Source organism: Heterostelium album, assembly GCF_000004825.1.
Source record: "Heterostelium album PN500 unplaced genomic scaffold PPL_scaffold2, whole genome shotgun sequence".
Taxonomy (NCBI): Eukaryota; Evosea; class Eumycetozoa; order Acytosteliales; family Acytosteliaceae; genus Heterostelium; species Heterostelium album.
Window position 1 is genome coordinate 2,661,073 of NW_008805064.1, and position 14,361 is coordinate 2,675,433.

Here is a 14,361-nt window from a genome sequence, read left to right on the forward strand (position 1 = left end):
AATTTCCAATAAAACAATGTTTTTTTCTTATTTTTTTCGTCTTCCAAAAACGTTAATCGATTATTTAAATAAATAAATATGATATTATTATTATTACTGTAACAATAAATAAAGTTAACTTTATTTTATCAATAATAATAATAATAATAGGCTGAGAATGAAAGATATCAACTTTATTTCTAAATCATGTAATGATACGTATATTTATCATAATGAAGTGGTCAGAATCATGGCTGATTTCAATCATTCTTTGAATTTGATATCATTGTCAGATTCCGACATACAACCACACGAACAACAAAACGATAAAGATAATTTACAACAACAAGCAACAAATATACTAAATAAACAATTCAAAAATTGTAATCAACCATGTTTCACAGAATATAGATCGTTATCTATTTATTCCGATAATAATAATAATAGTAATAGTATCGATATTATTCAACATTTTAATGAATCACAATTACAGACATTACCTGTAAACACATTACTTCTTTCTAAATATAATCGATTAAAAGCATGTTTACATATTGATCTTTATTACACTCTAGACGGTAGAGTAATAGAGAAACTACATACTTTTATCGATGGTATTATAGATGTAAATAACGATAACAACACAACAACAACCTATATTGAAAATATAGAGTAAGTTTAACCATTTATTTGTTTCATTAGTAAAAGTTATAATATCTAATAACTATTCTCTAAATCTAGATCTATTTTCAAGTCAAAAACTAAATCGAATGGTGTAAAAAATAACTTTATTACGAGTGGTAGATATCATTGTTATTTAGAGTTATCAGAGATACTGAGGAATCATATGTATTCTGGTTTATTCGAGATACATATTACTGTGAAGAATGACGTCGACGATGCAGGTAATGACATTGTCGAACATTTCAAAGATGTTTGTAAAACTATCGGTTGTAAACCAGTGCTCATAGAGTTACCTAAAGGTGAACATCCAACGCAGCTGATGACCTCTTTCTATCACCGAGCCGAGTCACTCGCTCACATACAACGACTGGCCTATCGTCAAGCACAACAACTGATAGACCAACGATTTACTATCACCAGAATCAAAGTAGAGATTATGTTCTCCGGTGAGGGTGTTCCGCTTGGCGACGACCAGCAATCACTCGACAAAGTATCATCGGAGAACTACTTTGAATTTCATATCAAACTGACGCTGCCAAGCGATTATCACGATTATTCGGAATTGAATACGATAGTAGCGAGACACAATGCACATCTATCAAAGAACGCATTCAAATCGAGTGGTGGTGAGCAACAACGATTCGTAACGATGCGACTCTATCACACCGGTAAACAATCGGCGGAACACAGATACCTCGCCTGTGTGGACGACCTCGAACAACACCAATACACTATTACCGCTAAAATGAGAGAATACTCAATATACGACTCCAATGTACATTTAGATAAAGGTTGGATTGAATATTCAACAACAAAATAATATTTATAACAAAAATAAATAAATATTAATATATTATTATTAATTAAATAAATCAATAAAAAAACAGTTTTATTTTCTTAGAAAATTTAAATGCTTACGAAAAACCACGCAAGTTCAGGCTGGTCACACATCAACAAAATTCTTTTTAAACAATGAGTACTAATTAGTACTCATTAAACTTTGAACTATTATTCTATTTATTTATATAACTTTAAGATTTGTTGTTATTAAAATGTCAATATTAAACTTATCACATTTTTTAATTCAAAAAATAATTTCATTATTAGATAGTAATATTGATAGAATATGTTTGATATTCAGTTGCAAACAGTTTTTCAGTGTAAAAGATAAGATATTGTACTTTAATCATAAGTACATTACTTGTACAGATTCAGAACTTTACTATCACTCGATATTCAAACTGAAATCATTTAAATCTATTTTAATTCAATCCATTATTAATCAATCAAATGGTGTAAATAGTTTATATATTTCACATGATATCTCTGATAGGTATATAAGTCCAATTGATTTAGAATCAATAAATGATATTGAAGATAAAGGTAAGAATGCTTTATTTATTTTAAATATACTATAAACAAATTAATTTAAACAATATTTTTGTTCAGATCATTTAACAGAGTTAAAGATTAATTTTTATTATAAGTCAATTGAAACTAAACTAATTCCACACAATTTAAAGAAATTGATTCTTGATAAATTCAATCAGAATCTTAAAAAAGGTGATCTATATCTAGACCACCTGGAATATTTGAATCTTGGACCTGCATTTTCATCGATGATCGAAGATGGCAGTTTACCACCAAATCTAAAGTATTTAAATTTAGGTGGTATAGTAGAATTCCCTACTTCTCTACCAGATGGAATTGAATATCTAGAGTTTGGAAATAGATTCAATAAGGTGATTGATGTGAAGCTACCAAGTCATTTGAAAACAATGATTTTTGGTCAGCTGTTCAATCAGTCACTTGAAAGCACTGTATTTCCACCAACGCTAAAGCGAATAGTGTTTGGATACTACTTTAACGAAAAGATATGTCAGTCTGCATTGATAAACTTGGAATCCATTGAATTTGGAAATAACTACAATAAATCATTTACGAGATGTGGTTTGGAGTTACCAGAGACATTGAAAGAGATTATTGCTAGTTTCAAATTCTATCGGGCAAATCGTTATTCCAATATCCCAACGACAGTCAGTACACTAACTTTAAAAACAAGATATAGAACACTAAGTATTAGAAGAGGTGAAGGTGGTTTCTTCACCAACGACCATGTACTGATGCTTAATGATCTTTCTGCTGGTGGACTTATCAATACGATTCAAGCCGATGAGATTCTCATAGATCAAAGTGAAATCCTGTTGGAAATGGATCAAATGGATAGACAATTGCAAATAAAACAAGATAGAGGTATAACAGAGGACCTGGCGCTTCCTGGTGATCAATGGTTTGACCAAGTCGGTGATGGTTCTGATATCGACGACCACGATGATTTCTTTTCGAATGTAGATTTAGATTATTATATGCCTCTTGGAAACAATAACAACTATGATGAAGATCTTGATATGGATGAATCAATGGATAATGATTTATAAAAACAAAAAAAACAAACTATTATTTCCTTTTTTTTTTTTGTATAATTTAAAAAAATATTATAACAAACAATAAATAAAATATTTTATTATTTTACTCTACTTTCTTACGGTTGACTGGAGCGCTCTTCTTGGAGGAGTATGACTTGATGTAGAAACGAATAAAGAGTCCAATGAAGAGAGTGTTGATGACGTATGAGACGATGGCTGGAGCGATTCCACCTTGACAGTTCTCTGTCTTTCTAATGTAGAACCAATGTGATACGATGGCAGTTCCAGTGAGGAACTGAATGATTTGTGAGGTGGTAATGTAACGCTTGAACCAACAGTCGTTTCCGAGGGTGGTTTGGAGGTAGTAGTAATACATGATGGTGTGGATGAATGAGTTGACCAAGACGCACCACCAGGAACCGACCAACCATTGGTCGTTGAGCCATTGCCAGGTGACTGGAACCATTGCCATATGATGGAAGACGTGCAAGAAAATCAATGGCTTCTTTTTGAGTGCCAAGATGACAGTGTCAAAAAGTTCGTAGTATTTGGAGACGTAGAATACATAGATCCACCAACCGATTCTACCGTTGACTGCATTTGGCTTGTTCTCACAGAGCAATGAGAATCCACCTTGCTCTTGTGCTTGTCTATAGGCTGCTTCCAAAACACCAAGCATCATAGTGAGTGACAATACAATCAAATTGAAATTGTGAACAATTGAAACTCCTTTCAAAGTCATTGGTTTTCTATCTTTCATGAATTTCTATAAATATTTATTTTATTTTATAAGATGAGAAAATTTATAAATAATTTGGTCAATAAAACATATTTGAGATATATATAATAATAGATTATCTCTTACGTTCAATCCATAAATGACAACCAAATAGGTGATGGCAGTAGCTGCTGGATAGATTCGACTGGAGAGTGGTGTATTTTCATCCCATTTGAAATTATCCATGAATCCTCCAATTTGACTAGACAATGTTTGGATATCCATCTTTTTCTAATCTAAATAAAATAAAGCAATAAATAAAATTACTTATGACTTTAATTAATTAAATTAAATCTCTCTTAAGTGTCTACTTAAAATGAACTCGAAAAGGGTGGTTGTTTTTTGATCAAAGCAGGTAGGTCCTTGATTTCTTTTAAAAAAAAAAAAAAACAAAACAAAAAAATTATAAAAATTAGAAAACTTTTATTTAATTTTATTTTGATTTGTTTAGTTTCGCCCGCTTCAAATTTGCACTGACGCCATTGCCTCGCTCGATCAAATCAATTTTTTTTTCATTATAAAATTGATTAAAAAAAAAAATCCGAAAAAATATATCTTTTTTTTTTTTGATTTTGCTACCGTTTCACACCCCAACATAACCCTCCTAAGCGCTTATGAAATAAAACAGTTTATGATTAACTTACAAAGCAAATAATAATATAATTATTGTTTTATTTGCATGTGAATTGTGTGTTTTGATGTTTTCTTTTTGCTATATTATAATTGTTGTAATATTATTATTAATTTAAATGTCATCAGTCAAAAAGTCATCTGGAAGAACAATCTTTTCACCGACTTTGAATGCAGGTAATCCTCTATATGGACAACCCTTGCACCGGAAAGCATCACCCAATGAACAACTGCCACAGTTACTGTTGACACCAGGATTATCCAACATCTCCTTTGTTAACTTTGGCTTTGGTGGTTCTTCACCAGCTGCCTCCATCTCTGCTCTACCACAAGTACAGTTCTTACATGCCTTTTTCTTTGAACCAACTTCACAATCGTCCAATGATGCTTTTTAAATTTTAAAAAAAAACAATAATTTATTAGAATTAATTTTTGTTGACAAAAAATCATAATCATTTAATAAGTTAGAACAATATACATACTTGATGGCTTAGCATTCTTATCTGTTTCACTTAATAAATCATTTTCGTCCATTGTAGCATCGTTATTAATTGCGCCCCAACCAGCAGACTTTGCTTCGATCTTTACGGTATCGCTTGTACCTTGATTCCAATCTGGCTTGGTAGCAGATGTAACAAACTATCGTAAAATAAATATATGTTTGTTTTGTTAGTATATATTATTATTATTTTGAGATAGGATAACACATAAATAAGGTAGGTATTTAGTAATGTAGTTGATAACATACCAAACCGTTGGCTTCTGATTGAACGACATCGACTAAACCATTCATCAAGAGGTCGAGTGTAAGGTTTTGTTGTGTAGACTGATAGATTCCGATAGATCCACCTGCATTCAATTGTTGAGCGAGTTGTTGTAATCCTGTTACATTGGCACCACTGACAATGATTATATGGTTATAGGTTTGTCCTGCAGCAGCCAATTCACTAACAGAGTTTGACACTGAATTCAATAACTCTATGATCTGTTGGTATGCTGGATAGTCTTTACTAATCAAAGCAAGAACATTCTCTGTCTTTTTAATCTTTGAAACATCAATAACTGACATTTTTATATATATGTATAATATCTATTTATTTAAATAAACTAATAAAAAATAAAAAAAAAAAGACAAATTAATTTAACTTTTATTTTTTGAAAAAAAAAAAAAAAAAAAAAAACAAAATGTTTTTTACACTCATTCTAGAATAAAACGACGTCTTGATTATTCATAGATATATATTTCTTCAAATATAGCTAAATCTTTAACCATCCCATCTGATTTAAATCATTATCTTTAAGATTAATAGTTTATTAAGATTTAATTTATACATTTTCTAATTTCTTATCAGAATCTTTTTATTTATTTATTTTTTATTATTGTTTGTAACAAAGATTATTTGTTTCAACAAAAAATAGAATTTCATTGTATTACCGATTATCACCTTATGATATCACGATATTTTCATTCACTTTGAGATTTGATTGGTCAATGACATTAATTAATTTCTTTTAACTGCAAATTTTGCAAAAACTATGCATGGGAATGAGTTTGTTAAAAATCCCAAACATTGAAAATGATTTGCTGATTTAGTACTGCAGTGTTTTCTAGCCTGTAATGAATGAACCATGACAATAAAGAATGCTTTTATTAAAATCGTTGTTAAATTGTTTATAATATAATTTGTTTATTTATTGTTATAAAAAAAAAAAAATGAATAGTTTACTTGTATATATAAATAACTTTGAATGGGTCACTGGAGTGACACCGTTCTCCTCGGTTTGGACTCCTCTGATCGCAACTTTTGCCTATCTAGTGGTTATCTTTTCATTGCAAGAGTTTATGAAAAATAGAAAGGAGATACATTTACATTACATCTGTTTGGCTCACAACCTATTTCTATCTGTTTTGTCATTGGTAATGTTCCTCGGTATTCTTGTGCCACTCTTTATCACAGAAGTACCACAAGGTCTCTACCATATCGTTTGTAAACCAGTCACCAAAGGTCAAATCCAATTTTTCTACTACATTTTCTATCTCTCCAAAGTTTATGAATTCTTGGACACAATATTTTTAGTATTAAGAAAGGTATGTAATTTATTTAAAACAATAAATTTTTATCAATAATATATATTAATTTATTTTAAAATAAATATTATTTTATATCTATACTTTTTATATATTTAGAAAAAATTATTATTCCTACATGTATATCATCATTTCATTACATTCTGGTTATGTTGGATTAGTTTAGATCAAAATACAGGATTCCAATGGGGTGATATCATTGCCAATTGTTTTGTACATATTGTGATGTACTACTACTACTATCTATGTGAGCAAGGTCAAAATCCATGGTGGAAGAAATACATTACACGTGTACAGATAATTCAATTCGTTTTCGACATATGTCTACACAGCGTATGGCATTACTTTGCCAGAGGAACCACTTCGTGCAATGGAACTTTGTTTGCTACCCACTTCTCAAATTTCGTTATAGGTAGTTTCTTGGTGCTCTTTATTCAGTTCTACACTAGAAGTTATAGTAATCATAAAAATCAAATTAAAAATAAATAAATAATAAAAAATACTTTTCAACCATAAGCGTGTTAAAAAAAATTTAATTTACTTTTTAATAAAAAAAAACCATTTATTATTATTAATTGTTTTAAATATTAATGAAAAGCTTCTATGCTTAAGACCACTATAAATACAACATCACAATCTAATTTATTAAAGTAGTACTTAGAGTAGAGTAATCATTGACAATAATGAAATCACCTTTGAAGAAAATGTTGATTGGAATCTAGTAGCGTGCATGAATTACAACCACTGTAGTGCAACGATTTTATAGAATACTAAACATATGATTGATTCGAGAGTCTCTGGAGGTAAGTCAAAGTTGTTATTCTTATAAGAATAATGTATACATTTATTTAATTGGTAGTTCACTTTCTAATTATAAACCTTTACTATTACTTGTTGTTAGATGTTTTTTTTTATATAGATGTTAAATGAGTGTTTAATATTTAATCTACATGTATCCAGAAGACAAAGTTTGCAATGTAGGTAGTGATATAATAAAGGAATTTAGTCTAGGAACACCAAAAAGATGTTTCAGTTAATGTCGAGACTTGGGTTTCGCAATATTGCAGTAATAGACTGTACTTATGGGTCACAAGTTCATATGCAAAGTGTAAGCGAGTGTAATATAAAAATATTTTTGAATATACTAATTTAATACACTCTCAAAACACTGTAGAATAGATTCCACATTTTGTTGAACAGCAGAGTAGAGGTCGAGTGAAGTTCGATTCAGAAGGATTTAGACTCCAATAGGATTTGAATTATATGTCATAACAGGAGGAGCAGTACATTATGACCCACTCATGGTCGAATAGCTGGAAATGGTGTAGTAATTGATGCCAATCAGCTTTTTTTGCAGGATACCTGTATTTTTGACAACCCTAGCCCATTCATCGTTCAGTGGGATATAACCAACGGTTACAGAACATCCAGACAGTGCTGGAACAAAGAACTAGAAAGAAATTTTTTTTTTTAAAATAACTAAAGTGGTATACATGTTTTATTAAAAGTTGTATTAAAAGGATGGATTTACCATCAAGTTTTTTTTTCGTAGTCTATTTTTTTTTTCTTTTTAGTTGTTGGTTGATTTAATTAATTAGTTGGCAGGTTGGGAAGAGAGTTAATTTCATTTACTTGATTAGTTGGCTGGTGTTGGAGTGTTGTTTATTAATTTTAGAATGTTTCTGTGGATATCGAAGTCGGATATAATAGATTGGTTGGAGAAATCGAGTATTTTGTCATCTTGACTGAATAGAATTGAACTGACATGTTTCCAAATGTTGTGGTAGATGATCGCTGTTAGGTCTGATGATTCATCGCAGAGGTAGAAGTGAGTAGTAGATGTTGTGTGATGTGTTTGAGGTTGAATTTGTTTAGGATGACTCGACAATTAAAGAAATAATGTGTGTGTGGGTCAAAGTCATTTGCTGAACATAGTTTACAACTGTCTTGTTTGATGTATGCCATACCAGGAAGTGATCTTGAGAAGAATCTGAATACTGTGTTTCTACCTCTGTGGTGTTTGATGGAGTTAATGTAGTAGAAGATGTTTCGGGTTGATGTAAAGTCTATTTTGGTGGGGGGAAGAGATAGTTGGAATTGACCTGATGTAAGTACTGGTTTGTGGTGATGGTTGATAAGGTTGTGGTATATGAGTTTAAGTGGTAGTGGTTCGTCATTACGCAATATTGGTTTCATTTGATGTTGAGGTAATTTCATAATTGGTCTAAATTGTTGCCAAAGAAGGATGGAATGTTTGAGTGTAGGTGAGGTTATCTTGTTATGTCTAATTTGGTTACGCCAGCTTTGGTAGTATGGGGAATAGACATCTTGATTTGCAATTACTCTATTTAGTATCCAAATGTGTTGAGCGTCATTTCGTAGTTTCATATCCCACAATGAAATGCCACCATTTTTCCAATGATGTACTGCTCTGGAGAGTGTCATTGTATTCTTAAATGATTTTGCATCTTCGAAAGGTCTGAGATTGGATGACCATAGGAACCAAGTGATTATTTTGTTGAGTGATTTGATATCTGATTCTGTGAATTTGTCAAGGTACATGTGGTAAGAGAGTTTTGATAGTGTGTATGACTTGAGTATTGACATTTTAGTCCTTAGGGTTGTGCCAAACTTCTTCCATTTGATCAGTGATGATTTAACTTCGCTGACTATTGATGAAAGTGAATGATGTAATCCTTCGGAGTTAAAGAAAAGACCGAGATATCTTTCGTTGACAATTGACTTTGGTATTCTTGTGTCGCCTATGATCGGGGGGTGGTGAAGATGGTCGCTGCAAGGTGGACCTATTTGGATGATGCAACACTTGGTGGGATTGATTTTGGATGATGTGGCTTGGCAGAACAGGTTAAAGATTCTTAATTTTAGTTTCAGATCTTTATAATTTGCTGAAAATGTGCTACTGTCATCTGCGAATTGTAATAATTTAACCATTGTGTTGAAATCGTTTAGTGGAAGACCGATTGCTTTGGAATTGAGTATGGCTCTGGCCAAACATTCGATGACTAGAACAAATAACGTTGGTGATAGTGGATCTCCTTGTTTGACTCCTCTGTTGATAGGAATAGGGTTAGTTAAAAATCCATTGACAATTACTCTGGCGGTAGAACCTGTGAGAAGGTTCATTATTAGGTTGATTATTTTGTTGTCTATTTTAATGTGTTGTAGTGTTCTTCTAATAGCGCCGTGAGAGATGCTGTCGAAGGCTTTGTTGAAGTCGAATAATGTTATTAAGCCACTTAATCCTCTGAGTTTGCAGTATTCTATTATTTCATTCATCGTGATGATGTTGTCCATGATATATCTCTTGTGTACAAAGCCAGTTTGGTTGTCGTTGATGATTAGGTCTACCAAGGTTTTCATTCGATTGTTGATTGCTTTGGTGATAACTTTGTAATCGTTGTTGAGTAGTGTTATTGGTCTTCTATTGGCTGGATCGAATATATCACCTTTCTTGTAAATAGTTGTGATGGTTCCTACTTTGAATTCGCTTGGTAATGGATTGCCTGAGTTGAGTGATTGGTTGTAAAGTTTGGTGAGTATAGGGGCAATGACATCGCAGTGGGCTCGGTAGAACCAAAGTCCTAAGCCATCTGGGCCAGGTGATTTCCATGGGTTGGATGAATTAATAGTTTCTGTGATCTCTTCGGTTGTGAATTCTCTGGCAATGCTGTCATCGGTTATTTCACATTTCCATTCGTTAAGTAGAAAGAAATTAATCCAAATGCGCGCAAAGAGGGGTAAGGTAACAGAAAAAGAAACGCCCAATGTGGGGCTCGAACCCACGACCACACGGTTAAGAGCCGTGCGCTCTACCGACTGAGCTAACCGGGCTTCCGATGCCGAAAATATGAAATTTCACAAATTTAAAATTTCTTTTCTTTTTTAAAAAATTATTAATGATCAAAATAAAACATATTCATCTTCTAATTAAGTTCAATACGTATTAAAACATTACTTTTTCTAAAGAATAAAACAATTTTAAGGATTATTTTAAATTGGTACTATCTTTAAATAATAATTATTATTTATATTTATTAAGCTGGTGTAAAGTAGAATGCAACTACAATAATTAAATAGACAATAACAAGAATTGATCCAATAAAGTAGTTGGTTTTACCGTTGGTGAATACCAAGTTCATAACAACGACACTAAAGAATACTGCAAAGAAATCCATCACTGGGAAAATCAATGTGAACGATCCACTGCTACTCCTATAAGTTTTAAAAAGATAAAAGAAATAAATAAATTGTTAATAATAATAATAATTTAAATAAGAGTCTAGAGCTATAACTTACAAATGGTTGATGATGGCACAAATATATACCAACACTGGCATTTGGAATAGTGTGATTTGTACGGCTGCAGAGGCACCGATTTCAAGTGCCAATGGCATGTTGTTGTGAAGAGCAAACTGGATGGCATTTAGATACTCTGCCGCTGAAGGAATAATACCGAGAATCGTAACACCAAGGAACTCGTGTGTTAGATTGAGTGCTTTCACTACTGGATCGATCGATTCTACCATTTTGTCGGAAACCAGTGCAAACATAGTAGTACACAAACAAAGTACGACAATACATTGTGTTTTACCCCAGAGAACTTCGGTTTCGTGTCCACCACCACCTGATTCATGTGAATCATGAGCATCGGTTGTGCTGTTGTTGTTGTTATTAGAAGATTCTTCTTTTTGGATTGGATGGAGGATATGAGTGTGAGTCTTGAGTGTAAAGAGTAAACCAATAATATAGGCAACTGGGAGGAATGCCGATACGATGTACATCAATGTTCTCGCTTTACCAGTGTAGACTGGATCACTATCGAGACTGTTTTGTACGTATTCGCAAGAGTGGCAGTTGAGTTGTCCACCGTCGTCCAAGCAATTGGTACACTGTAGATTGTAACCACCGTAGATCTTGTAAAAGATGGTTGGAGTGAATGTTCCGACGACGGCAACCATCAACAAGACAGTACTGACACCCATAACGGCTGGATTGAATCTTTGTTCTTTGTGTTTGATACCACCGATAACCATACTCAATCCTGGAACCAAGAGAAGCGCACCCAACAATGAACCTGTAATAGCGGAACGAGCAACGTCTTCTTGTGCACCGTTGATAGTAACAATATAGAGAATCAACTCTATAATTGAACCAAAACTAGCATTGATAAGAGCACCCATTGCAAAACTGGTCTGAGCTGACAACGATGCAATTGCCATACCATTATAATAGGACAGTGGAATGGTAGACAACAAACAAGATACAAACAATACAACTGGATTAATTTTATCTTCTAAAAAGTATCCCAATACAAGTGATAAAATTACAAATGGTAATAAATCTATGAAAAAAAATAAAGCATAATAAATTAATTAGTATTGAATTTTAGTTAATTAAAAAATGTTTTTAAACTTACTGATTAAACAAACATTTAATCCATGAACAGTAAATTTATAGTAATATAGATTGATTGCTTCAACTGGATACAATATAATCTCACAATCGGTACGTGGAATATGATATTCTACACGAACGGCCAATGGGTTCGTAAGCAGGTTTTTGAGGATTTGAGAGTGCATTTTCGAGGTAGGAATCATAACCACGATCATCCATGTTAAAACAATGACAATACCTTGGAATAGAATCAAGAATGGAGCAGCAAGTAAGTAGTACAAAACCATACCGATACGAAGTGAAATGGTTGGATCTGGTAAATGAACACTCTTTCTAAGTGGTTGTCTTTCACCATCTCTTGGATTATGAGTATGCATTGTTTTTTGAAGGTATTTTCCAAATGGCCATAATACAAATTCCTTTAAATTCCAAATAATTTTACCATATGGAATTCCAAAATATGTGACACTAATAGTCGTAGTAATAGTAGTAGAAATTAATTAATATATATTATCTTATTTTTAAATTGATTTTAAAAATTTATCTTACAATAAAATTAAACTTATTAAGGTGAATAAAAGGAAAAATAAAGAACCCAAAAAGATTGCATAAAGATAATTTCCAATTGAATTTACACCTTTTTCAATGACTGGATTATTTTCATACATCTGTTGCATCTCTAGAGATCGATCCTGCAAACGTTTCTTGTAAATCTTTGATTTAAAGGGACGAAAGCCAAACATGTGATTCTGAATGGTGTGTTTGGCCTCGAGTGTGTTGGTTTGGGGTGTGATTCCAAGATCTTCGTAGGTTGGTGGAGAATCTGGTACGGCGGCATACAATGAAACACGCGTTTGACGCAACTCTGACTCGGACTCGCTTCTGGTCATCCTGTTGTGCCCGCTTGGTGGTTGACGTGGAAAACCGGTTGAGAAATTGAGAGCAGATGTATTGTTGTTTGAAGTGTTTGAAATGTCCATTGTTTGGTAGGACTGATTCGATTGTTGATTGAAGTTTGATGCTGGTAGTATAACACCAGAGTTATTAGATGAATTTATTAATTCATAAGTATCGTAATTACCATTGTTATTGTTATTATTGTTGTTGTTGTCAATGTTGGTATAGTAGAATCCATTCTGCCCACCGGCTGAAGACCTTCTCGGTTGAATAGGTGATAGCGGTGGATGTGGTTGAGTTTGATGAGGAGGCAGCTGATCTGGTGCTGTATATCTCTGTTGTTGCTGTTCCTCTTTCGAGAGGAGCGGAATATCTGACATCTGTTTAGTTGCAAAAATGAAACTTTTAAAAAATTTTGATTTGCGCAAATGTGTGATTGTAATTTATATCAATGGAAAAAGATGTATTTTTTTTAATCAACCAAAAATTTTGTGGTTGTAAATTTAAAATGAAAAAAAAAATTCAAAAAAAAAAAAAAAACAAACTTTTGGTGTAGGTTATAATGATTATATGAATAGCAACACTTTTTAAATGATTGATTGAAATCGATGAGTGTTTTTTTTTCTAAAAAAAATATGATATAATAATAATATTATAAAGATTTAAATTGAAACTGGTAATAAATAGATCTAAAAACAAGAAATTATTAATATTGTTGATGTTGTTGTTATTTTTAATTTTTTTATATATAAAATAAGTTATCTATAAAATATATAATTTATAAGTGTCTGGTCAAGAAAGGAAAAAAAATGATAAACTTTTTAACACAACAAAAAATAAACTTGATCACTGGGCGCAATGCCAAAAGATTTCTTTTTAAAGTTGCATGGGTAAGTTTCGATTGAATTTTTTTTGATACCAAAAAAAAAATAAAAAAAAAAATATCATTTTTTGATTTATTTTTTATCTTAAAGATGCAAGGTCTAAAAGAGTGAAAATGGAAATGCATTTTTATTTATTTGCAACAAATACACAAATTTGTGTGCTTAAATAATTCTATTCCTGGTGTAGTTTTTGTTTAAGTTTAATATATAATGGGTTTCAAATTTGCGATCAATAGCAAAAGTGTCGGAGTCGGAAATAGTAAATTTCGAACATGTCTAATTTAAAATTAAATTTATAAATATATATTTTGAATAAATTTAATAAAGAGATTAAAAAAAATTGAAATAAAATAAAATAAAATAAAATAAAATATTTTTTTTGAATAAGTCATCTATTTATGACTGGATTAAAGATTGTTAATTTGAATAAGTCATCTATTAATGACTGGATTAAAGATTGTTAATTTTGATGATCATTTTTTTCTTTAATTAAATTTCAATGAGTCATTGATTTTTGTTTTTTTTTTTTTGTCAGGTTGTCAAAAGCACAAAGAAAGAATCACTCTATTTTTAATTATT

General features: G+C 31.6%; 7 protein-coding genes and 1 non-coding gene across 8 annotated transcripts; 3 read left to right on the forward strand and 5 right to left on the reverse strand.

Moving 5' to 3' along the window:
• Positions 1-16: 16 nt before the first annotated feature.
• Positions 17-1,483, forward strand: PPL_02324 (uncharacterized protein; the record flags this gene model as incomplete). Its single annotated transcript, XM_020573315.1, has 3 exons — positions 17-51; positions 151-651; positions 721-1,483. The coding sequence occupies 3 exons, from the start codon at positions 17-19 to the stop codon at positions 1,481-1,483; spliced, it is 1,299 nt and encodes a 432-aa protein (XP_020437432.1).
• A 232-nt stretch (positions 1,484-1,715) lies between these two features.
• PPL_02325 (FNIP repeat-containing protein) lies at positions 1,716-3,101 on the forward strand (the record flags this gene model as incomplete). Its single annotated transcript, XM_020573316.1, has 3 exons — positions 1,716-2,046; positions 2,113-2,405; positions 2,538-3,101. 3 exons carry the CDS (start codon positions 1,716-1,718, stop codon positions 3,099-3,101), a joined length of 1,188 nt encoding a protein of 395 aa, XP_020437433.1.
• A 91-nt stretch (positions 3,102-3,192) lies between these two features.
• Positions 3,193-4,092, reverse strand: sre1 (elongation of very long chain fatty acids protein; the record flags this gene model as incomplete). Its single annotated transcript, XM_020573317.1, has 2 exons — positions 3,193-3,855; positions 3,955-4,092. 2 exons carry the CDS (start codon positions 4,090-4,092, stop codon positions 3,193-3,195), a joined length of 801 nt encoding a protein of 266 aa, XP_020437434.1.
• A 520-nt stretch (positions 4,093-4,612) lies between these two features.
• rsc43 (uncharacterized protein) lies at positions 4,613-5,566 on the reverse strand (the record flags this gene model as incomplete). The annotated part of the gene is made up of 3 exons (XM_020573318.1): positions 4,613-4,884; positions 4,980-5,136; positions 5,246-5,566. The coding sequence occupies 3 exons, from the start codon at positions 5,564-5,566 to the stop codon at positions 4,613-4,615; spliced, it is 750 nt and encodes a 249-aa protein (XP_020437435.1).
• A 645-nt stretch (positions 5,567-6,211) lies between these two features.
• On the forward strand, positions 6,212-8,171 carry PPL_02328 (uncharacterized protein; the record flags this gene model as incomplete). The annotated part of the gene is made up of 5 exons (XM_020573319.1): positions 6,212-6,586; positions 6,686-6,706; positions 7,506-7,538; positions 7,598-7,694; positions 8,161-8,171. The coding sequence occupies 5 exons, from the start codon at positions 6,212-6,214 to the stop codon at positions 8,169-8,171; spliced, it is 537 nt and encodes a 178-aa protein (XP_020437436.1).
• Positions 8,172-8,222: 51 nt separating this feature from the next.
• On the reverse strand, positions 8,223-9,193 carry PPL_02329 (uncharacterized protein; the record flags this gene model as incomplete). Its single annotated transcript, XM_020573320.1, has 3 exons — positions 8,223-8,466; positions 8,513-8,652; positions 8,702-9,193. The coding sequence occupies 3 exons, from the start codon at positions 9,191-9,193 to the stop codon at positions 8,223-8,225; spliced, it is 876 nt and encodes a 291-aa protein (XP_020437437.1).
• A 1,172-nt stretch (positions 9,194-10,365) lies between these two features.
• Positions 10,366-10,438, reverse strand: PPL_02330. Its single transcript has one exon. It is a non-coding gene; the product is annotated as a tRNA-Lys (tRNA).
• A 203-nt stretch (positions 10,439-10,641) lies between these two features.
• Positions 10,642-13,278, reverse strand: CAX1 (calcium:cation antiporter family protein; the record flags this gene model as incomplete). The annotated part of the gene is made up of 4 exons (XM_020573321.1): positions 10,642-10,819; positions 10,904-11,948; positions 12,024-12,469; positions 12,551-13,278. The coding sequence occupies 4 exons, from the start codon at positions 13,276-13,278 to the stop codon at positions 10,642-10,644; spliced, it is 2,397 nt and encodes a 798-aa protein (XP_020437438.1).
• Positions 13,279-14,361: the final 1,083 nt, after the last annotated feature.